Here is a 25,743-nt window from a genome sequence, read left to right as displayed (position 1 = left end):
TGTATTTATTATGACTGAGGTTGAAAAGAAAACAATGCTTTATTTATTTTCACAAGTTTCCTGAGTCAATTGGGATAAATTACCTCTTTTGACTTCCGCTATGGCTGTACCCCATGTCACCTGACACATACCAGGCACCATAAAAGTGACCCTTATTTCTATATTCCAACAATATGACGCTTTTTCTCCCAGCTTATTGATGCCAAGCATTGGCAAAAAAAATGTAGTTTCAATATTTAAGACTCTGTGAATGAGATTTCTTCAAACTTTTGATAGCCTGAATCCCATACTACTCCCTTGTCATATGATATAGATGTGTGAAATATTTTTGCAGCATGTTGTAACCATCAGATGTCTATGAAACTCTGCACAAGAACTGTTTATAATAACCAAAACCATGTTTGACCAACACTAGTTTCACCTGCATTCAAATTTTACATTTTGACCCATGTCCCATCTGCTAACATGGAGGACGCAGGGCTTATCACCTCCACAGCAGACAGTCAGGGGGTGCATGTTGGGGCACCCCTGGCCCCCTTTTGGATGTGCCACTGATTTAATGGGAAATTCTGTCATTTTAAATGAGCAGCAGCTCAACTTTGCAGTTCACCAGGTAAGCTTTATTTTGAAATCCCACCCCGGAAGTGCGCCTGTTTTGCTTGCCGCTGCTGTGACAGGTTAAAGTAGTGAAGAGGCGTCAAACAGGAAGAAACTGAAAACATCCCCAGTGATGGATTTATTTATCACGGAGGGACCCTGAAGACCGAACACCTCCCAACCACCACCTGGAGGTTTTTAGAGACACTTTCCCTCCGTGTCTGAGGAGTCTGGACGGTCTCCGGTGAACTCTGGGTCCTCTCCGCAGTCTCAGCGCTGTTTGGGGGCTGACGCTTCAGCGGCAGAGGGAGGCGGGGGGCGGTCAGAGCCGCAGCGGCAGGCTAGGCTAGGCTACTTAGTTAGCAGGCTAGGCTAACACTCAAACCTTCTTGAAATAACACTTAAAACATCAACTCTGTGTGGTGTTATAAGACGGGAACAGCCTTACTTTTAGACTTACACTTTTCGGCTCACAGAGAAGACTTACATTAAAACCTTTCCGCTGAATTAGAACCGTTAGCCTGCTAGTGTTAGCATTCGTGGTGACGGATTGGACGCGCTGTAAGCGAACTGACGCGGTAACTTCGCTCTCAGTGCGACGCGAACCAGACTTGTAGCGCCACTTTTTAAATATCTTTTCTCCTCAGTTCTGTCATAACAGTTAATTTTATGAAAAGAGTGGTGAACTGTTGAGTGTTAAAAACCCCTACAGGAAGGATTTTGGCCTGAAAGGTAGTTTTGTTTAACCAACAAGCGACCGCGCACAGTGTGTCTGCACCGTTAGTCTGTTAGCATTAGCATCAGCGGTTAGCTCCGACCAGCGCTTGACAACAACATCAACATCAGCTGTGCCAGCGAGGGTTTGACAGACAGGGGACACATCAAAATACTGATTGACTTGAACAGGATTTCTCTTCACACGAACACACAGGATATCACAAGGCATTAGCATCATAATTAGCATCGTAATTAGCAGTAAGTTGTGTGCGGCGCCAGGCTGCAGAAGCGCGCGTTGGTGTATTTTGTCTGTTAATGGACTTGTTCAGCGTCTCTCGGTGTGTTTTTCAGACTGTGTTTATTGATCCCAGTCAAGTTTCGATCCCCGAGCTGCTCGGTGTGTTAGCATGGAGACACGGCAGCCTGGCAGCAGCTCAGAGCGGTTACATAACACCCGCAGGTCGCTGGAGAAGCTGCTGCTGAACGTCTCCTCCTCCTCCTCCTCCTCCTCCTCTTCATCCTCCTCAGCCCGGCTCTGACAGCCGTAACCTGCTCCGACCAAACCCTCGGACACACACAGACACACTCACACACACAGACACACACAGACTGGACATTGCAGCAGCATGGAGGAGGAGTGAGCCTGCAGACACACACACACACACACACTCACACACACACAGAACTGGACCCAACATTCAGCTGAAGATGGATTCAAACCCGCTGATAAACGGTGAGTGATGCTGCTTCTGCATGCCTTATCTGTGTGTGTGTGTGTGTGTGCAACAGGTGTGTGTAAGCTGCGGAGGCCTGCAGCAGTCTGCAGCTCATTGACAAACGCTTAGAGAGAGTGTGTGTGTGTGTGATGAGGTTTACTTCTTCACAGCTTGTTGAAACTTGCAGCCCTCTCAGCAGCTGTGCACTCAGCCAAGTGACTCTGAGCGTGTCTCTACAGGTGTGTTTACAGGTAGTGAGGTTCTGTGTTCTCAATGAAGTGTCTGAATTTGACTTTAACACAGTTTTTGTCTCCAGTGTTAGTTTATCTGTTTGTTTCAGGCGCATTTTAAACTTTATTTTGAAACCTGCATACTGTAGACCAAGGATCTTCAACCTGCGGCTCTGAATCATGCGGCTGTTTGACTCCTTTACAGTGGCTCTTTATAGCTTTAAAATATTATTGAAATAAAGAATTTTATTTTTCATACAGAGGGTGTTGATGATTAAAGACACTGACACTAAATAAAATAATGTGTTTAAAAAGCTTCCGTTTTTTTAGATTTTTTTTTTTTAGACTTTTACAACTTTTTTTTGACATTTTTTTAATGTTGGATAAAAAATTAAAATTTTCTTTGAATTTTTGCAAATTATTTGAATTCCCTTTTTTGCAATTTTTTTTGCAAATTTTTCAATTTTATTTTTTTGCAAATTTATGACATTTTGAACAAAATATTAAAATGTTTTGCAAATTGCAATTTTTTTTTACATTCAATTTTTTTCAAAAAATTTTGCAACCTATTGACATTTCACAAATTTTGCAAATTTATGAAATTAATAATATTACAAATTTATGATAATTATTAGTATTATTTTTTGCAAATTTTTTAAACACAGAAGTCTTAGTACAATATACAATGTACAGTTTTATAAACAAAAAAAATCCTTCCCTGTATTTAACCATGTTAAGAATTTTTTTTTACTCTGTTTGTCTTTGTTCTGAAGATAAAGTCAATTTTGTGGCTCCTGAACGACTTTAATCCAGATGAGCTGAGGGAAAACGGCTCTCATGAAAGTATAGGTTGCAGACCCCTGCTGTAGACCAACTGGTGGTTGAAGCGCAGGCTGAAGGAAGGGTCTGCAGGGATTTTTGTTTCTTGTTCGTAAACACAACTTTCAAACTGGGCTCCTCCTTGGATCAGTGCCAGCGGCAGCACACACCCACTGCCTGACCGTGACTATAAGAACACACTCTCTAGCCTAGCAACCACCTGTAGCATCGCATTCCTAAATGATTATTTCTAAATGATATCTTTCAATATTTACGGTTGGATCGAACGTGAATCTATGTATGGCACGTCCAAAAGCTGACCAAAAGCCTCTGAGAGAGAGATCTATCTTTTCTCCAGAAGAAGAGGATTTCCTTGATTTATTTTGTGGTATATTTTTGACTCTGGAGCTGAACTGAACATGCACACAGGTGTTTTCAATCTGCATCTGGTGATTGTTTTCTTTATTGGACATTTCTAAAGATTTGCGCCAAAATACTTGATAAAGTTGTGATTTGATGAGTCTGAAGATGCAGGGGACGATTCTCCTACAACCTCTGGTGTCGTCCTGTCTTGTGTCATTTCACCAGGTTTGCACCTATTGCATGATTAAAAAGTCAGCAAGTTTTTCCTGCTTTATTTGTGTCTTAGTCCCAACTTCATCCGAGCTTTGACCTCGAGGGCCGAGGAGGAACAATCCAGAGCAAAGCTGGGGTGAAAGTCCGTCTTCATACCCTCAGCTCGCCCTGAAAATGTGGTGCAGTTTTCGTGGGTTTGCTGGATTCTGTGGGGGTTTGGTGGATTCTGTGGGGTTTGTTGGATTTTGTGGGGTTCCTTGGAAATTGTGGGGTTCCGTTGATTCTGTGGGGTTCGGTGGATCCTGTGGGGTTGGGTGGATTCTGTGGGGTATGGTGGATTCTGTGGGGTTTGGTGGATTCTGTGGGGTTTGGTGGATTCTGTGGGGTTCCGTTGATTCCGTGAGGGTTTGATGGATTCTGTGGGGTTCCGTGGATTCCGTGGGGTTCCGTAAATTCTGTGGGGTTCTGTGGATTCTGTGGGGTTCTGTGGATTCTGTGGGGTTCCGTCGATTCTGTGGGGTTCCGTTGATTCTGTTGGGTTCTGTGGATTCTGTGGGGTCTGAAAAAGAGAAATCTGTGGCTGCAGCTTGGCGATAACCCAGCTGTGAGGTTTGGAGTGTTTTGCAGCAGAAACACTCGTATTGATAAATGTTAACAGCCGGCCTCATTGACGCTGGCTGATTGTGTGGACGGGCTGAATGCAGTGATTTAATATTCACACGCTGTCATGGAAACACTGACGCACTCACGGCGCCCGTGTTAAACAGCGTTTGTGAGATGTGACATGTTTCTGATCTGAGTCACAGACTGAAGGAACACAGGGAGGCTGACAGGGAGTCTCAGAAACACCAGGACTACACACACACACATACACTGTTAGTGTGTGTGTGTGGAGGTCATCGGTGTGTAATCTGACTGTCGTACTGACTGACTGACAGGAAGCGCTGAAACCTCAGCAGAACAGGAAGTGGTAAAGAAAACACCTTCTTCTTCTCTGGTGGAGGAAGTGGTTTGTTTCTGTCTTCCTGAGCTTCACCTCCACACTCAGACACTCAGATTATACGACTCACAGATTAAAGAGGATTATGGGTCATTCGTACTTTTTAGATTTTTAAAAGTTCCTGGAACTTCTGGTCAATTTAAATCCTGAGAAGTTCCTTCCTTTTTTTCCCCACACGTCATGAATCACGTTTCCATTACACCTGGAGTTACACAAAACCTAAGTAACGCCAAAAATAAATGGTAATGGAAACACCAAAGTTTCAAAAACTTCTCAAACTTTTCATAATAAGTTTTTACGCTCTCATGAGGTGGTTTTTTGGAAGTTTTGATGTTGAAGTTTATTCCAAAAGAGCAACGGAAACCCCTTTTTCTCAAAAATACCTCACCTGACGTGGATAACAGACGCCTCTTCCTCACCTCCTCGGCCACGATCCTCTCCCAGAAGTTCCTAGTATAGAAGGACTTACGTGATTCCTGACTCAGTGGTTTCGACTTTACAACCCAATAAATATATGTACGTAAGAAAAAAGAGATGGTTTCAAAGTTACACCGCTTTCTCTGTAAGCTCCTACGACATGTACTAGTTTTTGACGCGTATGAATACACAGCTACGCAGTCATCAGCATCGTCCACTTTGTTTCGAGTCGTGTCACAGTATTGATTGTGTTTTTGCGCCGTAGTTTTCTAGCTATCCTCACCTTTTACGCATCATGGACACAAAAAAGAAAGCAGGATCTGTTTTCCCATGAATATGAAGTAAAGTACATAACACACTTGGATAGATATTTAGAGATTTAGGGTAAAAATCCAACTTACGCAGAATTTTGGGTTACGACGCGCAAGAACGGAACTTGTGCATGACTCAAGGACCGCCTGTACTTGGCCACTGGACTTTGGCGTTCATATCCTATCCAGAGGCTGTTTACATGAAGACAGTTTTAGGATGAAACACAAAGGTATTGTTGCGTTTCAGCCTCGTTTACACGGAAATGGCGTTCTAGCCGACTTAAAACGGAAACTTTTGAAAACGGCCTCCAGAGTGGGATTTTCTGAAATGCTGCGGCTGCTGTTGCCGTGTAAACAGCAAGTCTGAGTTTTCAGCTGATGTCATGCTCTACTTCGGGCTTTACACTTTCAATGTGGCAACTTAAATTGCTAAGTTCCAATCAGATAACAACAATGGCCGACTACCGTGTTGTGCTTGTGTTGCTTAATCTGCTGTATCTACCGACTTCCTTCCAACAAACAGTGAATCTGTTGCTCTACTTCTGCGATTCTCCTTCTTTTGATGCAAACACAGATTTTTTTAACTGCGTTTTTTGCATTTTTGGGTCAAACATTGGGTAAATGGGGACTGGTTATTAGGGGTAAGTATTGGCAAGAACCTCACGATACGATAAAATCACGATATCATAACATTGGTATCTATTGCGATATTCTACCCAGTTAACTATTTGATTGGAAACAACTTTTCTATTTTATTGTGGTTAAAACAAATTAAGTCAGACGCAACTTGAAAACATAAAGTTTGTCAAGTTTGTCCCTTTAACTACTGTGACATTAAACTTATGTTGCAAAAAAATGATTTGTTGAAAGACGTGGTCAGATGGAGAAACCGATAAATGTCACTTGGTGTCACCAATGTTGCTCACAAAAATATGACATTGCACAAAACATGACTCTGATTATTATTTTATCAGTCTACTACACTGTAAAAAAATAAATTTTGAATGATTTAAAACTAACTGACCCAAGAACAGAAAAAAAACATTGACGTTTGAGATTATATCTATCATACAGTTTATGGGCAACAAAGTGCGGAGTAGCTCTTTGGCGCCATCTACTGCAGTGGAGGTGCAGAAGACTTCAAGTTCTTCCAACTCACCTAAAATTTTATTTTTTATTTTCATTATTTAATAATTATAATTACTATAATTAATTAATAAATAATTGTAATAATAATTGATTTAAAATAAAGATAATTATATAAAATATTAAAATAATTATAAAAATTGTTGAATAGTATAATATATAATAATATAATTAATAATTTTAATAATAATAACAATGATAAAAAATATAATAATTATATAATTATATAATATAAATAATTGTCATATAATTAATAATTATTTTAATTATCTTTTATTGAAATTTAATTTATTTTATTTTTCCTCTCTTTGCAATTCCGTTGTACCTGTTGCAATGACAAATAAAGTTCTATTCTTATTTTTATTTTAACAAAAATATCCATAAAGAGTTGAAATATCGATATTTTATTGCAGGTCAAAGTATTGCGATATATTACAGAATCGATATGTTTCACACCTCTAGTTCTGTGTTCAGTGCTGACGTTGGTGTTTCTGAGTGTCAGTAAAGGCTTCAAGAAGGCTGAGAGAGTTGCAAGCTGGAAATGATGATTTTCATTCAATGTTTTGTCCTTCCTGTTTTGAGTTGGCGTGGTCACGGCCGACAGTTTGACCAGAGAATAAAAACACAAGTGTTCATCAGTCAGCATCATCATCATTATAGCATCCTTTGTTTAGGGTATCCATGGTTACCACCGGCTACAGTCCGCCTTCTCTCATGGGACCGGTTTTTTACTCAAGTCGTACAAAATTCTAGTCGTAATGGGAACACTGGATGAGGGCCACGGGAACCATTTAGTTCCTGGAACTTTTGGTTGAAAAGCACCGCCTAAAACAGACACTCTGAGGTCAGACCCATCTCCTGTCTGCTCAAAGACAAAGTTTATATCCTGGTTTTAGGATGTTTGTCTGAGTAAGTTCTGTGTAAAGTGACTGAATGATGTGTTGTTTAAAATGTCAGTTGCAGGTTTTTTAATGATTCAGAGAAACGCTTCACTACCTGGGAAAGATGGAGTCGGTCTCCAGAGGTTGTGCGGTGTTTGATATCGCTCCCTGCGTCTGATCCCTCTGTGAAGTGAGTCAGACTGGGATGAAGAGCAGAGAGGAGCGCCGTCTGTCTCTGTGGAAATCAAACATCTACAGAGTCTGTTTTGGTGCTGAGCGGCCCACAGGATGGAGATAAGCACAGCTGTGTGTGTGTGTGTGTGTGTGTTAGACCTGCAGGGATCAGGTTTCCTCTGTGAGGCGTCTCCAGCGTCATCTCTGAGCCGACGCAGAGACAACCTGTCGCTGACGTTCAGTGAAACAAAGAGAGCTGTCAGTCCGTGGTTAAAGCAGAGACTCTCATCATCTCTCCGCCTGTTCCTGTGTTATCACTAACAGATAAAATCACGCCGTGCGAGCTGGGAACATGAAACAGATCTGCTACAGTCGCTCACAAAGTCTCATCCAAACCGGGCTCAGTCTGAGGATGAAACTCTAACGAGGAGCATGAAGGTGAATCTAACAGCTCTGACAGAGAGGAGAAGAAAAGCAGCCTGTGCTCAGTCAAACACTGTCACTTAATGCTGGAAATAAAGCACACAAACTGACAGGCGCTCTGCCACAGCGCTCAATAAGAACAGAGGAGGGGGAGGAGTCACATGTAGCGAGGAACAAAAGAGAAGCGATGGCGCCGAATCATAAAACAAACAAAAGCAGCACGCTTTCTGAGCCCACAGATCCCCCACGGACTCACTGCGGCTGAATGAAGGACACAGAGCTGCTCCAGCGTACCTGAGGAAGAAAAACACACACCTGCAACACACACCACCTGAGAGCCCCACTTCATAACCTGAAGCTCAAGATATCACAACAAATAAAGTAACATCGCTGATCCTTCGTCTTTAACGTGGGCTCTGTGTTTTCAGCAGGTGTGTGAATCCTGCGGCAGGTACAGCTGAAACCTCTGCAACATAATAAACAATGGATCAGAGTCAGTCCAAATGAAACTCTTGTTATGGTCCAAAGGTCAGATAAGAGTTCAAAACCCTTCTTTCAGTTACTGTCTCTTTCAGAAACATCAAGGAACTAAGAAACTGTCTGTTAAAGAAAAATATCGAGGAACTTCGGAAATTTTCTCTTTCAAAAACATCGAGGAACTATGGAACCGTCTCTTAAAGAAACATCAAGGAAGTATGGAACTGTCTCTTTAAGAAACATTAAGGAACAAAGGAACTGTCTCTTTAGGAAACATCAAAGAACTATGAAACTGTCTCTTTAAGAAACATTAAGGAACTATGAAACTGTCTCTTTAAGGAACATCAAAGAACCATAGAACTGTCTCTTTAAGGAACATCAAGGAACCATAGAACTGTCTCTTTAAGGAACATCAAGGAACCATAGAACTGTCTCTTTAAGGAACATCAAGGAACCATAGAACTGTCTCTTTAAGGAACATCAAGGAACTATGAAACTGTCTCTTTAAGGAACATTAAGGAACTATGAAACTGTCTCTTTAAGGAACATCAAGAAAATATGAAACTGTCTCTTTAAGGAACATCAAGGAACAAAGGAACTGTCTCTTTAAGGAACATCAAGGAACTATGAAACTGTCTCTTTAAGAAACATCAAGGAACCATAGAACTGTCTCTTTAAGGAACATCAAGGAACCATAGAACTATCTCTTTAAGAAACATTGAAAATTAAAGAGTGGCCCTTTAAAGAAACATAAAGGAACTATGGAATTGTCTTTTTACGAAATGTCAAGGAACTAGGGAACTGTCTCTTTAAGAAACATTAAGGAACTGTCTCTTTAAAAAACATGAAGGAACCATTGAACTTTCTTTTTTTGAAAATTAGAGAACTATGGAACTGTCTCTTTAAGAAAAATCAAGGAATTCAGGAACTGTCTTTTTAAGAAATGTCAAGGAACTATGGAACTGTCTCTTTAAGAAACATTAAGAAACCATGGAACTGGGAGATTTCATGGTCAAGTGGGCTGCTTTGTATTGGATTCCCACCTGTGGCCTGTTTTCTGCAGGGTCATTTTCATCCATTGTCTTCTCCTCTCACAGCAAAGTTAGATAAGTAAATATTTTAAAATCAAAGCACTTTGGAGCTGTCTCTTTAACAAACATCAAGGTGGTTGTTGTGCCTTTGAGCAGGGCAGCAGCAGACTGATCCTCTTGTTGCTGTTACCCTCCTCTCTCCTGGTAACCACTGATGAAAGGTCTCTCACCATGGCGATGGTTTACACAGGGTTTGACAGGTCGGCCAATGGTGACGAGGCTCGTTTACATCCTTGGGTCTCGCTGTCAGAGACAGAGATAATGATCTGTGAAGTTTATCACACACAGGAAACGTGAGCGTCAAACCTTAAAGAAACCTCTTGACTGATATTAAACTGCCCTCTGTCTCTTTCTGTCTGTCTCTTCAGCCATGGACCCGTCCATCACGCTGTGGCAGTTCCTGCTCCACCTGCTGGAGGACCAGCGGCAGCGTCACCTGATCTCCTGGACAGGTGAGGACGGAGAGTTCAAGCTGCTGGACGCCGAGGAGGTGGCTCGACTGTGGGGGCTGCGCAAGAACAAACACAACATGAACTACGACAAGCTGAGCCGAGCGCTGCGATACTACTACGACAAGGTACAACGTTCACTACACCTACAGAAATCACATTCTGAACTACAACTAAACTACACCTTAAACTTCACTGAACTGTGAAATCACACTCTGAACTACACCTTAGACAACACTTTCTACTAAACTACACTTGAAACTGCATTGCCCCTTAGACTACAACTTAAACTGAACTACACCCAGAAATTCCCCTTGAACTGCACTATCTTAAATTACACCTTCAGCTACAACTTTTATTGAACTACACCTTGAACTACAACTTGAACTAAACACCTTGAATTGCTCTGCACCTTAAACTACACCTTTAAATACACTACACCTTAAACAGTGGCGGCTGCTGGTCAGTCAAGGAGGGGAAGCTAATTTTTTTCCAGCCTACATCATAAATTTATTTATTTATTTAAACGTAAATTCTACCCTCCGTGTCAGCGTGTTAGCAGCTGGAGCTGCTACATGAGACTAGAGCTGCACGATTTGGGGAAAAGGTGCGATTTGCGATTAGGTGGAAAATATTGCGATTGCGATAGTGCTTGCGATTTAATAAAAAAGGTTGTGTCATGATGAGTCTACAGATTTGCTTGGTTATCATGGAGAAAAATCTGAATTGCATGTGCTGACATTGCGATTGCGATTGCGATTGCGATAATCGTGCAGCCCTACATGAGACTACGACAGGCTGTAAGTGTGAGTGACAGGGGGAGAAGCTCCTCAGCTGTAGCTGTAGCTGCTTATTGGTGAAAAGAGAGAGAATCTTTAAACACAACGCTCGTCGTTTTTAAGAAAGGTAAACTCACTGGGGATCAATAAAACCTCTGGATCAGTCCAGAACAACTGACTGTAAAACTGAGAAGATGCTCCGGTGGAGGGTTATACTTCAAGATCTCTGACTGGCTCATTTCACTGTCAATCAAAAAGGGATTCAGCCTCAGACAGATCATCCAATCATCATGCAGAAGCCCAGCGTCCAGGCCAGCCCACTGCCTCATAGACCCCCAGAGACGCTGAGCGTCCAATGGGCGGGACAAAGCCCAGCGTTTATCCAATGACCGGCCAGTTTCCACAGTGGAACAACCCACTCTACGCTTCCCCGCTGAAGTCAGAAGACGCTCAGCGTCCGACTGTGTTAAAGCGCTGAGACGCTGCGGGGATGAATGAGAAGGAGGTGGAGCCAGTTACCTGTGATAGGAGCTGATTCTGAACTAAAGATGAAGGAATTCTATTCTTCTTCGCCACTGACCTTAAACTACACCTGAAACTAAAACAAAACTTAAACTTAGCTGAACTTTCAACTACACTGTAAACTACACTACACCTAACATTACAACTTAACCTACACCGCACCTTGAACTACACCTAAAACTAAACCTCAAACCAAACTCTACTTAAAAACTACACCTTTAACTACATTTTAAAATAAACTACACCTGAAACTAAACTAAACCTAAACTACACCACTTTTAACAACATCATAAACTACACTAAGCCTCAAACTACACTTTGAACTACACTACACTGTAAACTACACTTCACCTGAAACTACAGCTTGAACTAAAAGACACTTTAAACTACACTAAAGGCAGGGTTGGCAGTCCTGAAAAACTAACTGGCTGATGTTTCCCTGGGTTTTCTCCTGCTGTAGAAAGCGGATATTATTCGCCCTCTTTAAGAACACATCATGTATTGCTGCCATCGGGACAAATAGATCATTTTAACCAGTATAACAAAAAGTGTATCTAAATGAATAGACCAATTATAACTTTAAACCACATTTTAAACTTAAGATTTAATTAAACTACACTTCAATCTACACTGTAAACTACACCTTGTTCAGTCTCAGAGCTCCACATGTTGAGTAAACAGCTGTTTGTCTCATCGAGCAGCAGCAGCGTCTGTGTGGGAGAAACAAAGGACCCAGAACAAAGCTTTGTCTTCTCTGAAGTGCTTCGTGAGCTTTTTTTCTTCCTCAGAGTCGAGTTAAACGCCCTGAATAATCTCTCTCATCCTCCAGAACATCATCAAGAAGGTGAGCGGCCAGAAGTTCGTCTATAAGTTTGTGAGCCAGCCCGACCCGTCTCTACCTGACGGGGTCCGCAACGGGGACGAGAGCCAGAGGAGGGACAGCACGGACCCTAACGGCCAATCGAGAGTGCTCGGGGGCGTGTCTTCAAACTGTCAATCAAAGGGCTTACCCCAGGTGATTTAACCTCCCCAGATCATCGACCAACGCTGATGTCACATGACCGTCCTGTGTCTCTGACTGTTTCCTGTTTGGTCCTCAGCGCTCGTCTCCCAGCAGCTCTCAGAAAAGCTCTCGTAACGACTACATGAAGTCCGGCCTCTACTCCACCTTCACCATCCAATCACTGCAGGCCTCCCCCAACCCACGGCCAATCAAATCAGAGCTGCTGATACAAGAGCCCGCCCCCAAGATGGACCGCACACCAAGAGAGGTGAGAGTGACCAGGTCCTTTAAGTGTCCTTTAAAGACTCCTTTCCTACCTTCACCTCCTCTCTCCTCCTCCTCAGGTGGTGGTGTTAGAGTCTAAAGGCCCTCCATCAGTAGGGGGCGCTGTTGATCCAGCTCTCCAGGTGATCGTCACTCAGCCGTCTCCCTGTCCCACTCCGGCCGTCAGCCCACAGATTCCTGCCAGCTCCACCAGCCAATCACAGGTCAGAGTCCACACACACACACACACACACACACACACACACACACACACACACACACACAGGTATCCTTCCCCTGAGTCCAAACCCACCTGACCTCACCTGTCCGTCTGTTTATTTCCCAGAATCCTCCCCTCCCTCCTCTCAGCGACCCCCCTCAGATTTATCTCACCAGCGTCGGCGACCCGTCCTCCCTCACCCCGCTCATCCCGCTCGGTCCCGTGGGTGGGTCCATGAGCCCGGTCCCTCCCCCGCACGTCCCCTTGGGCCCCCAGGGGCCCCAGCAGGACAGCTGTGGAGGGGTCCCCAGCCCCGCCAGCTTCCCTCCTCACCCCCACGCCGCCCCTCACCCGTCTCACCCTCCGCCCGTCTTCGTCATCATCAACCCTCCTCCTCAGCAGCAGCAGGCGGCAGCGGTGCCCATGACGGCAGCTCCTCCTCCTGTGTCTGCTCCTCACCCCGCCCGGCCCCCTCCTCCCCCCATTGTCATCAAAGAGGAGAACCTGCCGTCAGAGGAGGAGCTGCTGGAGATGGTGTCTCTGGAGGAGAAGCAGGTGGAGGAGGTGAGAGGAGGGGAGCTGAGGAGGACACGCCCAGCGAGGAGGTGTTTAATGTCTGATGACGACGTCTCTCTGCTCCTCCCTTCAGGTTCCTCAGCTCATCTCAGGAGAACCAGAGCCCCCCCTCACCATCGTGGAGAGCCCGCCTCCCACCTGCCTGGAGCCTGGGGTCGAAGGTCAGCAGCCTGCGGGGGAGGAGAGAGGAGAGGGGGAGAGGAAGGAGGCGCTGACAGGTAACCAGGGACGATCTCTGATGCTGTTTACTCCTGACGAGTCTAACAAGTCTGAGAGTTTGACCAGTCCAGCAAGTCCAACAAATCTGACAAGTCTAAGAGTTTGACCAGTCCAGCAAGTCTAACCAGTCCAACCAGTCTACCAGTCTAAGACTTTGATGAGTTCAACAAGTCCACTAAGTCTGACGAGTCTGATGAGTCTAACACTATCAAGATTCAGTCCATCCAGTCTAACAAGTCTAAAGTTTAATTGATCTAAGGAATTGGACAAGTGTAATAGGTCCAAGACTCTGATGAGTCCAATGAGTCCATCAAGTCTAAGAACTGGCTGAATCTAATGAGTCTTAAAAGTCCAACAAGTCTAAAGGTCTGATCAGTCTGATAAGTCTATCAAATCTCAGAGTTTAACGACTCCAAACAGTCTATCCAGCAGAACAAGTCCAAGAGATTTACCGGTCTAAAGAGTCTGACAAGTCTAATGGGTCTAACACTCTGATCAATCTGATGAAACTAAAAGTGCGATAAGTCTAAGAAGTTTGTCAAGTCTTAAAATTTGATAAGTACAACAAGCCTTACGAGTCTGTTGAGCCTAATGAGTCTTAAGAGTTTAAGTCCAACCGGCCTAAGGAGTCTGACAAGTCACAGAGTCCAAGGGTTTGACCAGTCTAATAGGTCTAAAAATCTAATGAGTCAAACGAGTCTGAGAAGTCTAGGTCCAAACGAAAAATATAAAGTCCGCTTTTGGTCCGGACCAAACAAGTGGACCAAAGGACTTTTCTGGTCTGAATACAGCCTCAGAGTTTGACCAGTCTAAAGAGTCTGACAAGTCTAGTGTTACGGAGTCTGATGAGTCTAACAAGTCTAATGAGTCTGACTGGTCTTATCACTTTGAGTCTGATGAGCTTAAAAGTTTAAAAAGTTTAAAAAGTTGAACTGGTCTTACCAGTCCAACATGTCTTACTGGTCTAACAAGTATCAGGGTTTGATGGGTCTCAAGGGTCGGACAAGTCTAGTGGGTCTAAGACTCTGTTGAGTCAAATAAATCTAAAATTGTCAAACAAGTCTTAGAATTGGATAGGTCCAACGGTCTGAGTCTAATGAGTCCAAGAGTCTGATCAGTCTAACAGGTCTAATGAGTCTTACAAGTCAATGAGTCTAAGAGTCTGATGAGTCTAACAGGTCTACGAGTTTAACTAGTCTATGAAGTCTAAGAGTTTGACCGGTCTAAAAAGTCTGGACAAGTCTAATGGGTCTAAGACTCTCGTGAGTCTAATGAATCAAAGAGTGTTTAGGTCTAATAGGTCTGTCAAGTCTCACAGGTCTAAGAGTTTGATAAGTCCAACAAATCCAAGAATTTTACCTGTTTAATGAGTTTATGACTAATGAGTCAAATGACTGATGAGTCCAATGAGTCAAAGAGTCTATTGAGTCTAACAAGTCTAAGAGTCTGATGTGCTTGATGACCGGTCTAATGAGTCTGGGAGTCTAATTTATCCTACGAGAGTCTAATCTGATGTTTCTGATTTCCTCCTCAGACTCCTCCGTCCCTCCTCTGACCTCCTCCTTGTCCTCCTCAGCAGTGACTCCTGCTCCCTCCTCCTCTTCAGATGCAGCTCCTCCAAAACCAAAGAAGCCTCGAGGCCTGGAGCTGCCGTCCTCCCCCTCTCTCCCCCCTGGTCTCTCTCTGGATAAGGTCTGGAGTCCTGATCCGACCCTTCTAGAGAGTTTCTGATCTTCCTGGTCGTTGTTTCCGCTCAAACTCTGACCTACCTGTGTGTCCTCTGCAGGTGAACGCAGCCGTTAACAGTTTATTGGCTCCTGGATCAGCGACCAACACGCTCACACCGACTGTCATCACCTCCCACGCTCTGGTAAACTCTCACCTGTCTCACCTCTCTCCTGTCTCACCTGTATGTGAGTGTTTATCTGACATCTGTCTCTCCTCAGACGCCGGTCCTGTTGACGCCCAGCCCTCTCCCCTCCACCATCCACTTCTGGAGCACGCTCAGTCCCATCGCCCCGCGCTCACCTGCCAAACTCTCCTTTCAGGTACGTTTACGTGTTTTCACATCGACAGAAGGTTTTAAACCCATAAAAAAAGACTCATACATGAACTTATGAAGCAGTAAAATCAAAGCATGTTGTTGATGAATTAACGAGACACAGAGGATTAAAGGAGGTATGTTTAGATAAAGAGCGACGTAAACAAGAAGCTGCTCTGTTTGTTTATAAACCGCCTTAAAAACATGTTTAACTTCGATTCAGCCACAACGAGAGTCTCACACTCGAGCACACAGAGCTGGTGTCTCTGCAGGTTTCTGGCTCCGTGTTTCCTCCATCTGTTCTCTAAAACCAGGAAACCTTTAAAGGTGCAGTTCGCACAAATCAGACCCTGAACATTCAGAACAGGTGATTTATTCTCGACTCCTTCTGGTTTCAGTTTTTGGTCCAGAGACAGTTTTTTTTTGCTTTTTAGAGTGTGAGAAATCACAGCTTTTGAGTATCAATGGTTTAGTGTCATGAGAGTGTATTTGTAACACTCTGTCGCCTCCTTGTGGCCAATATGAGTATTACAGGATGTGATCACTAAGATATTTATACATATAAAACACACTCATTTGTTTAATTTCCAACAGTTTTCAGAAAATTTTGATCACAGAGATTATTTGTTTGGTTTTATTTAATCAATCTCGTGTTTTTTAGAGATTTTTTCTTGCTTTTTTTTTTTTTTGTCAAAAATTTTGTAATCCTCTTTTGGTGCTGATGGAAATCATAAATCAGATTCTCCACGCCGCTCTGGTTTCAGCTTCCATCACAGAAACAAAATGCTTTGATACAATATTCCTCATCTTATAAATGTGTTTTTGTCCCTGCAGCTCGTTCCTGTTTGCCTCTGACAGAAGAATAAATAGAGCAGTTTAATGTATGTCAGCAGCTTTGATGGAGGAAACACTCAGAGCAGATTATTCCTGATGAACAGAAGCTTTATCTCTGTGTCTCTGTGTCTCTGTGGTATAGAAGTTTGGGATTAAAATAATCTAATGTCTGTTAAATCTGCAGTTTATTTATAAATCTGTGCTTTGACATTAAATCAGATTTACTGTAGAATAAATAACAGATGGTGTTTCTACGACCGTTGGAGCAGGCATCCCCAGTGCAGAGGAGACAGGCTCGCATTTCCTGTCTCTGTCTCAAAACTGTCCTTTCAAAATAAAAGAGGGAAAAAATCTTAAAAAAAAAAACTAAAGCAGTGGTCACCAACCTTCTTGAGCCCAAGATCTCTAAACCCAACAGACATGAAGGCAACATCTACCAACTGATGGTTTGAGGAAAAATGGAAAACACTTTATGTCATGTTAAGTTTTCTCCTCAAATTAACACTAGAAAACATGTTTGTGTTTATTATTTCAGCATTTGTTTAAAATATTCATTAAAACATGACAAAAGTGTTTTATAAACTGTTTTAATAATTTATATGGATAAAATAATTCACTTTCTGTGTGTCTGAGAAATCAGCGTCAACTGTGTTACCTGTTAAAAAACCCTATAAATCAGCAATGGTTTGCTCCAAAGTCACATGACCCAAATCAGCTGAGGTCCCATCCTTTTTGGTGTGAACCTTGAAGAAAGTGTGTCATGTTTCAGCTCCTCCTCATCAATATTTCATCAGAATGATTGTCAGTACATGGGGCGCATTAACTGTTCATCACCTGTGTTACCAACATTTTCTGCTCTTCTTACTGTAGATGTTATAAAGAGCATACTGTGAAGAAAAGGAGCAAAAATATGAGCTGATGGAGGTCAGGTGGAGGCTAAACTAGGGAGCGTAGTCTGACAGAGAAATGTTGAATAACTCTACATTCTGTGTAATTTGGATGTATGTTGAAAATAGTCACAACTTTTGTCCATAACATGATTGATAAAATTATGCTCCAATTTTTTTTTGTAACTCAAATATTTAAGAATTCATTAGAGTTTAAAGTGATACTCTGGGATGGAACAAGTTGGGTCCTATCACAAGGTTTAGGGCAGAAATTACCCCTACAGCAGTGTTTTTGTGCAGCAGAAGCCCAGAGCGCTCACACCAAACACCCCCTCCCTGCTCCTCTGCCGGTTTCCTCTGCACTCAGACGGGGCCATATTTTACTTGACCAAAAACACAAATAAACGGACTCCCACTGAAAAAATCTGATATCTGTCTGCATTCACGCTTTATTTAGAGAATTTTCAGCGCATTACTTTCACACAAAAACACCGCTAAATAAGGCTCTAGTTCTCATTGTGTCGTAAAACGGCGCTACCTCCGCTGCAGAGCCACAGATGGCTACGAGGCGCTCGCCTCTTAGTGTATCAGTCCGCGTGTGCGGCGTGCCAGATATAAACAAACAGAATTTGTTTCATTTCCTGTTGTTATACTCTCCTCATCGTGCAGTCACTCTAATAAAACTTGCTGAATGGAGATTCAATTAAGAGACAGGGAGATTATTACAGTCGTATTATTATTTGATACAGAGGTCGCCAACCCATCGATCGGATCAACTGGTCGATCTTAGAAACTTCCCTGGTAGATCTTCGAAATAATAGAAAAATGTATCATTTCGTATCACATATGATGGAGTTCTGCCCCGTAGCTCACACATTATAGACAGATGCAGACCATGGCTGGAAAAGTCACTGGAGGAAATCAAATTTGTGCTTTCTATTCTTATTTACCAGTGTTTACAGACGGGGCACGAAGTACACACTTACTAATCCCAGTTTGTGGTTTTAGTATAAAAATGTATTGTACATAATGTGCATCAGCCACTCTATTATTTCAAAGCAGTACAGACAAAATTGAAAAGATAAACCTTTAATATACTACAAAAGGGACATTTAAAGCAGTAATGGTAACAAAATATTCTAGTGATTCTATAATTAGGGGAACATTTCAGGGTTTTTTTTGTTTCATATTCGATTAAATCTGATATCTGTCTGCATTCACGCTTTATTTAGAGAATTTTCAGTGCGTTACTTTCACACAAAAACACCGCTAAATAAGGCTCTAGTTCTCATCGTGTCGTAAAACGGCGCTTCCTCCGCTGCAGAGCCACAGCTGGCTACGAGGCGCTCGCCACTTAGTGTATCAGTCCGCGCGCGGCGTGCCAGATATAAACAAACACAGGTAGTCTGCCAGGACGAAGAGACACGATGAGAACTAGAGCCTTATTTAGCTGTGTTTTTGTGTGAAAGTAACGCGCTAAAAATTCTCTAAATAAAGCGTGAATGCAGACCCATATCTGATTTTTTCAGTGGGAGTCCGTTTATTTGTGTTTTTGGTCAAGTAAAATATGGCCCCGTCTGAGTGCAGAGGAAACCTGCAGAGGAGCAGGGAGGGGGTGTTTGGTGCGAGCGCTCTGGGCTTCTGCTGCACAAAAACACTGCTGTAGGGGTAATTTCTGCCCTAAACCTTGTGATAGCACCCACCTTGTTCCATCCCGGAGTATCACTTTAAGCTTAACTAATGAATTTAGTACATTCCAGGTGTATCACTTGCAATCAAATAGAATATGAAACAAAAAAAACCTAAAAAGTTCCCCTAATTATAGAATCACTAGAATATGTTGTTGCCATTACTGCTTTAAATGTCCCTTTTGTAGTAATTTAAAAGTTTATCTTTTCAATTTTGTCTGTACTGCTTTAAAATAATAGAGTGGCTGAAGCACGTTATGTACAATTCATTTTTATACTAAAACCACAAACTGGGATCAGTAAGTGTGTACATCCTGCCCCGTCTGTAAACACTGGTATACTGGTCTGCATCTGTCTATAATGTGCGTGCTACGGGGCAGAACTCCATCATATGTGATGCAGAATGATTCATTTTTCTATTATTTTGAAGATCTACCAGGGAAGTTTCAAAGATCGACCAGTCGATCGCGATCGACTGGTTGGCGACCTCTGTGTCAAAGTGAAATAATCTCCCTGTCTCTTAATTGAATCTCCATTCAGCAAGTTTTATTAGAGTGACTGCACCATGATGAGAAGAGTATAACGACAGGAAATGAAACAAATTCTGTTTGATTATGACAGCCAATAAATGGAGTTTACCAAATCAGATCAATTTCACAGGAAATGATACGAACGTTTTCTTTCTTTCTCTGTAGTTTCCGTCTAACGGCAGTAATCAGATTCACATCCCGGCTCTGAGCGTGGACGGTCTCTCCACGCCCGTCGTCCTCTCTCCTGGACCGCAGAAACCCTGATTTTTTCACACCAGGCTCTGAACTCGCCTCACCCCCCCTGGAGGGTCGGAGGGGAACTGCATCTGACTCTGAGACGCTGTGTGAGCCTCTTGGCTCGGTTTGCAGCGCGTCCAGGCCGGGGAGACGGGACTTTTCACCCGACAGGAGGAACTTTGATGTTTTTAAAGGTGCAGGGAGGATGTCTGGGCCTCATCCTCCGTCTGTCCTGCTGGCTCTGAGAGTTTCTGTCCGTGCTCTTGAGATAATCCAGCGTAAGAAAAAAACTGGAGTGAAGACGGACTGTGGGATGAAACTTTTTGATGATCTCAGTCGTCTGGAAAACATTTCTTTTGAGAGAAGCAGAAAACTGGAAGCAGATCTTTTTATTTTTACTGGAAGGTGTGGATTATTTCCTCGCTGACTGTCTCCTGGATTAAAAACCTGTCCGGTTTCTCTCGGCAGACAAACGTTTCTCTGGCTGAAGGAAACATAGACTCACAGATTATTTTACACCTTCTCTCCGGATGTTTCCGCCGTTTGTCGCCTGCTTTATTTTTTCTACCTGCTTATTTATTGACTGAGCTGGCCGTCTTTATTCACTCCCCAAACGGCGCTCTGAGGGTTCCTCTCTGCTCTTATTGGCCGCTTTTTAAGGCCACGCCTTCCTTACAGTTATGCATGGCCTGTTATTGGACCGACACCTCTGAGCTGACCAATCAGAGAGGAGGGTTGACGGTGATGGAGTTTTTAAACAGCCAAGTTCTTCTCTCTAAGTGTCTCCATGTGACAGATTGTATATTTGATGAAGACTGTTCCTCCAGAGGGCGCTGTGCTCCTCTTCTTTAAGCGTTTTATGGTCAGTGGAGCTCTTTGTTTTACTGGTAGATGATTGGTTTGTTTCTTCTTGGCGTTGTGTAGACGATCAGCTGCTCTTTCTCTGTGTTTCCTGTTCCTCTCAGCCTCGGACTCTGCGTCTGTTTTCGTCTGCAGCTCAAAGACTTTTTTAACTCGTGTTAAAGCAGCAGACGTGTTTTTGAAGAGCAGCGTGATCCTTTCTAACCTCAGCGTCTTTGTTTTCAGCCGGAGCTCCTTTAAAGTTTCTGCAGAGGCTTCAAAACAAGAGGAGGAAGTTTATTATTTTACCTTTCAAAGTTAAAGTCCAGACGTTGGGAAACATCAGTTTATTTTGGCTGAATTTCACAAATTGTATTTCCTTCCTTTTATTTTGAAAATCAAAAAACATTCGGGCTCTAAAACTCTTCGTTCTCTCAGATATAAAGTCTGTGAGTAAGTCGTGGCTCACGCTGACTGCTGACCTCTGAGTTTTTGTTCTTTAGCTTTAAAGAGTTCAGTCCTCGGGTCACCAGATTACGCCTGAGGACGGTTTATACTGACGTCTCTCACTCATGAACTTCCTGTAAGACATTATTCTGTTTCCAAGAAACTGAACGAGGACGTTTTTCGTTGCTCTATACGATCAATCCAGGCTACATTTTTGTCTTTTTACATCTTGAATTCAGACATTTCCTCCCTAAAACAGTCCAACTGCAGACCTCCACTCTCGGGGAGGGAAGTGACGTCAGGATTTACAGTTTTTCAGTTTCATTCAGCAGACACTTTTTTCCAAAGCGACATACAACACAAGCAAGAATTTAGACAGAAGGGAAAACCTCAGTGCAGTGGATCGTATAGAGTTCGGTAATTCATTCACCATTTGGGAACAACAGAGGAGAAAAGTCTGGCTAGAGATTTGGAGCCAAGCTGGGCTGGGAGCACCAGGCGTCTTTCACAAGCAGAGCGTGAAATGTAAAACTTTGGTTAATCTGAGTTCTCGATAGAGTTACGTTGAAATAACAAAGCATAAAAGTCTTTTCATCAGTAACACTAGCCACGTTTACATGGACCCAAATATTCCGCATGCATTCGGTTTATTTGCTCAAACGGAAAGAGTTTAACCTTTGTTTACACCTCATTCTGAAAGAAAACTGCCAATCAGAGTGGACATTTAATCGGTTTCACAGGGGTGGAATATTCCTTTCCCCAAACTGATTGAGGTTTCATGTATCCACTCAAACGGAAAGTTGTCAGGGTGCGTTTGTTCAGCGCATGCTCAAATATGACGTAAGACGCAACTAGAGACGTTCCCCAACTTAAAAAATGGCGGTGAGCCGACAACACTGGACTGCTGCGGAAAGTTTGTTTTTGATCCAAATGAACATAATTTCAAGACTGGATGGGCGAAAAACTCGCAACACGGAGTATTGCAACACCGTGATAAACAAACTTGTCCTCCAGCTTTGATAAATCTCGTGATGTTTACGTTTTTCTGCGCATGCCTCATTGACTATTCTGTTTGATTACAGCGGCCCATGTAGACCAGAGATTGGAATATTCCTTTCCATGTATACTACTGTTTTCAGAAAAGTCATTCGGAAAGATTCCATTCGGAAAGACGAAAAGCTCCTCATGTAACCGTGGCTACTGTTTGGTGTGATGACCTCAACCATTTTAATTTCCTCAAATATTTCAATAGTAGATCCATGAAATAACAGTGAATAGATTCAATGAGGTTTACTTTTATTATTACTGAGGTAAATGTAGTGATGGGTATCGAGAACTGGCCCTTGTTAAGAACCGATAAGACATGGTCCAGTCCATCGACATCTTTAGCCTTAAAGCTATGGTCTATGATCTGAAACCCAGTTTGGCTGAGACACATTTGAAAAACGCAGCCTCACTCATCCCTCCCCTCCGTGTTCCAAGATCCCGCCCCCCAGCTCGTATGGCCCTCTTCGCCTTCTAACAACACACACCCTCCAAAAGTGCAAGAAGCGGCCAGCAGAAAATGTAACAAACAAGACAGTCATCCTCCTTGTAACACATAGTGATAGCTTTTTCCACCGGTCGTACATTTCTCCAATATTCAGTCTCTGTTGGCACCTGTATCGCTCATGATTCTTCCTTGCTTCAGCCTTTTGCTTGAAACTTTTTCGTTTTCTTCCCTTCCCTGTGGAGGTTATCAGTAACAGCTTCCTGGTTTCGGTCTCCTCTGGCTCCATGATGCTTTTGTAGCTGAGCAGCTAGCTGACGTGAGAGGGGTAGTGGGGAAGGACGAGGTGGGACCATGGGCATGACAGTGTGAATCGAGGGAGACAGGGGATTGGATGGACTCACGGACGAATCCAAATATTGCTATGCGCGGTTTGGATTTGTCAACTAGTATGCAGCTTTGCAGCGGATATACTGAATGGATTTTTTTCATTCTTTTTGGTCTTTATATTGTGTAGATTGGACCATAACAGCCCTATAACTGGTGTTATTAAGATGTACAAAGCTTCCAAATCGTAGACCATAGCTTTAACGCTTGATGATTCCATGGTCGATTATTTACATCACATCAGAGCGGCCTGACCTTAGCTTAGCAAATGATTAACAGTTTCAGAAGAAAAATCTGATTCTGGATTTTCTTCTTGAAGTTTTACTAAAGAACTGGACACACAAAGAAGTGTACAATACTCTGTCACAAGAGATTCCTGTTCAACACATTCAACATACTTGACCCCTGACCCCTTTCACGTAGACCTGATCATGGGGGATCAGTGATTGGCCCACCCTTACATATGAAACTGATGTCATATACCTCCAGGAAGGTCTGCTTTTTGCTCTGAGACCTAAAACTCAGGACACTTTATTAGAGAATAAAGATTTTATTGTTTCACAGGTATTGTCCAATGATTTCCGATCCGTATCGGCAGGTCAGGCTTTTTAAAGATCAGTGTTCGGCCAGAAAATTGAGACTGGTGCACCCCTTGTATTTATACTTTTCAAGTAATTCATTTTGCAAACTTAGAGAAAATGTTGGCTTCAAAGCGTTTTTTGTGTTTTATTTATTTTTCCTAAAGCACAAAGAAGTGAAAGACATGTCAAGAGGCTATGGTTTTTGGACCCCACTTTGAGAATCGCTGCCCTAAAGTACCAAAAACAATGTAGAAAAAGATAGAGCTAGCTTGATGCTAAAGTATATGTGAAATTGCATTGATATGCTAGCAGTTAGCATGCGTTGATATAACTTCAGTCTTAAACCAGAGCATCAACTTTCATCACAGATACACATTACAGTTACTCTATGTAAACGATACCAAAAACTCCAAATGTTAAAATACTGAAAGCATTGCTGTAACCACTTTGAAACACTAGATGGCCTACTCAGTCTATAACATAAAACAATACATCAGAAACTTCACTTCCTGATGTCACTTCCTTCTGACAGTGGAGGGGATCCCAGAGTGGAGAAGAGAGAGGTGTTTGTTAATGTTCAGGATCTTGGTTCATGTGTGAGAGAAGCTTCAGAGCTCAGCAGCCAGGTGAGTCACCTGAAGAGGATCAGCTGACTGTGGCTCCTCAGACACCCACATGTTCCTGTGTGTCTCCAAAAACTCAGAGTTCACACACTCTGACACACACTTTCAAACGACTGTTCTTCTCCTCTTCTTCTTCTTCTTCTTCTTCTTCTTCTCTGTCGCTGTCGTTCTCGTTCCCGGCGCTTGCTGACTTCTGTTGCTGACCCGACTGTTGTTCTTGTTGTTGTTGCTGCGGAGCTGATGCTCCCCATGATCAGGCTGTTAATGTGTTTCTATGCTTCTGTGTGTGACGACGAGGCTGCAGACACACGCACACACACACACGTCAGGAACTGAGGGATGCTGGGAGTCGTAGTTTCAGAGTTAAAGGTTGTTATTTGTCTCTAAGGTGAAATTTCACAAACTTTCGAGGTGTGTTCGATTTGAACACCTGAGGAATTCAGATGATTTGTCGACTTGAGCTCAGTTCCTGACGGCGTTGTGATCTCCCAGCCTCGGCGGTGACGTAAACGCAGCACTAAGCCATCGTGTTCGACTGTTCTTTACAGCATGACTCTATTTTTCTACCTGAGCGTTTTTAACGAGATGAACGAGCCTTAAAGATCCCAGCCGAGGGAAGACCGCCTCACGGTCTCTGAAAGGATCCCCACCATGAACTAAAAGCCATCGAGTGTGACATCTTTAAACTTTCTCCACCAGCAGAACATGAAGAATGTTTTTATACTGATTCCTAGCAGCCGTGCACTCTGGGTAATGTCCAGAGTCGCCGTTTTTATATGAGCCGTCATGAAGGCCACGTTTACACTGTAAAAAATGATGTGCCAATTTACAGAGAGCGCTGAGGTCAAAGAGAGACGGATATTTTTGTAAAGAGGGGCGCACAGACGCATGAAAACATTTATATCGTGACAAAGAAAAACTTCAACGAGACAATCCAGAGCAGAGAGGGTTAATCCTGACAGCAGCCAGCAGTTAGTCCTCCTCCCCTCAGAGGTGAGATGATCTGCTGTGAAGGTGATGCAAATTAACGCTTTGTAAAACTGGCACAACATTTTTCACACCTGTGTGTCTGCCGGAGAAGGTGTGAGCGCCGCTGACGTGCGGATCAGATATTTTAAACTCTCAGCACGTGAGAGAGAAACTTTCTCCTGCAGGCGCGTTCAAACAGGCCTCAGACCTCGCTAACGTGCTAACGTGCTAACATGTTCCACCTGCTGATTGTTTTCACATTTATTACAGACCATCTTTGGGTCTGCTGTTCAAAACCAGAGCTTCCTGTCTGTGTTTACATCCTGTGAATGAGAAGCAAAGCACTCTGGGACATCTTTGTTCTCTGAGGTTTAGAGTCTGATGATGATGATGATGATGATGATGATGATGATGAAATGACACGGCCCAAAGTGTGGAGACGTTCACACCCTTGATCTGCTTTGTTAAACCTGTTTCCCTCTGTGAGGTGTGATCTACTCCACAAACACGCTGCTGTTCACGAGAGGCGTCACCTTTCTATCCAGGAATAACTCAGAGCACACTTCAGTGAGCTGAGCTCCTT

General features: G+C 43.0%; 1 protein-coding gene across 2 annotated transcripts; it reads left to right on the top strand.

Moving 5' to 3' along the window:
• The first annotated feature begins 678 nt into the window (after window positions 1–678).
• Window positions 679–25,560, top strand: elk1 (ETS transcription factor ELK1). 2 transcript variants are annotated; one of them, XM_074681205.1, is made up of 11 exons: window positions 679–2,047; window positions 9,944–10,152; window positions 12,155–12,340; window positions 12,426–12,596; window positions 12,673–12,816; window positions 12,939–13,376; window positions 13,462–13,606; window positions 15,184–15,299; window positions 15,394–15,477; window positions 15,554–15,655; window positions 19,753–25,560. In XM_074681205.1, exons 1-11 carry the CDS (start codon window positions 2,023–2,025, stop codon window positions 19,849–19,851), a joined length of 1,719 nt encoding a protein of 572 aa, XP_074537306.1. In that variant the 5' UTR covers window positions 679–2,022; the 3' UTR covers window positions 19,852–25,560. The 2 variants fall into 2 exon arrangements, with proteins under 2 accessions (XP_074537306.1, XP_074537305.1); XM_074681204.1 differs by having other exon boundaries at window positions 15,142–15,299.
• The last annotated feature ends 183 nt before the right edge of the window (window positions 25,561–25,743 follow it).

Source organism: Halichoeres trimaculatus, unplaced genomic scaffold (genome assembly GCF_033239565.1).
Source record: "Halichoeres trimaculatus isolate MK-OKI-2021-1 unplaced genomic scaffold, fHalTri1.1 fHalTri1_scaffold_11, whole genome shotgun sequence".
Taxonomy (NCBI): domain Eukaryota; kingdom Metazoa; phylum Chordata; class Actinopteri; order Labriformes; family Labridae; genus Halichoeres; species Halichoeres trimaculatus.
The sequence above is the reverse complement of the archived record's forward strand: the minus strand, read 5'-3'. Positions and strand labels throughout refer to the sequence as shown.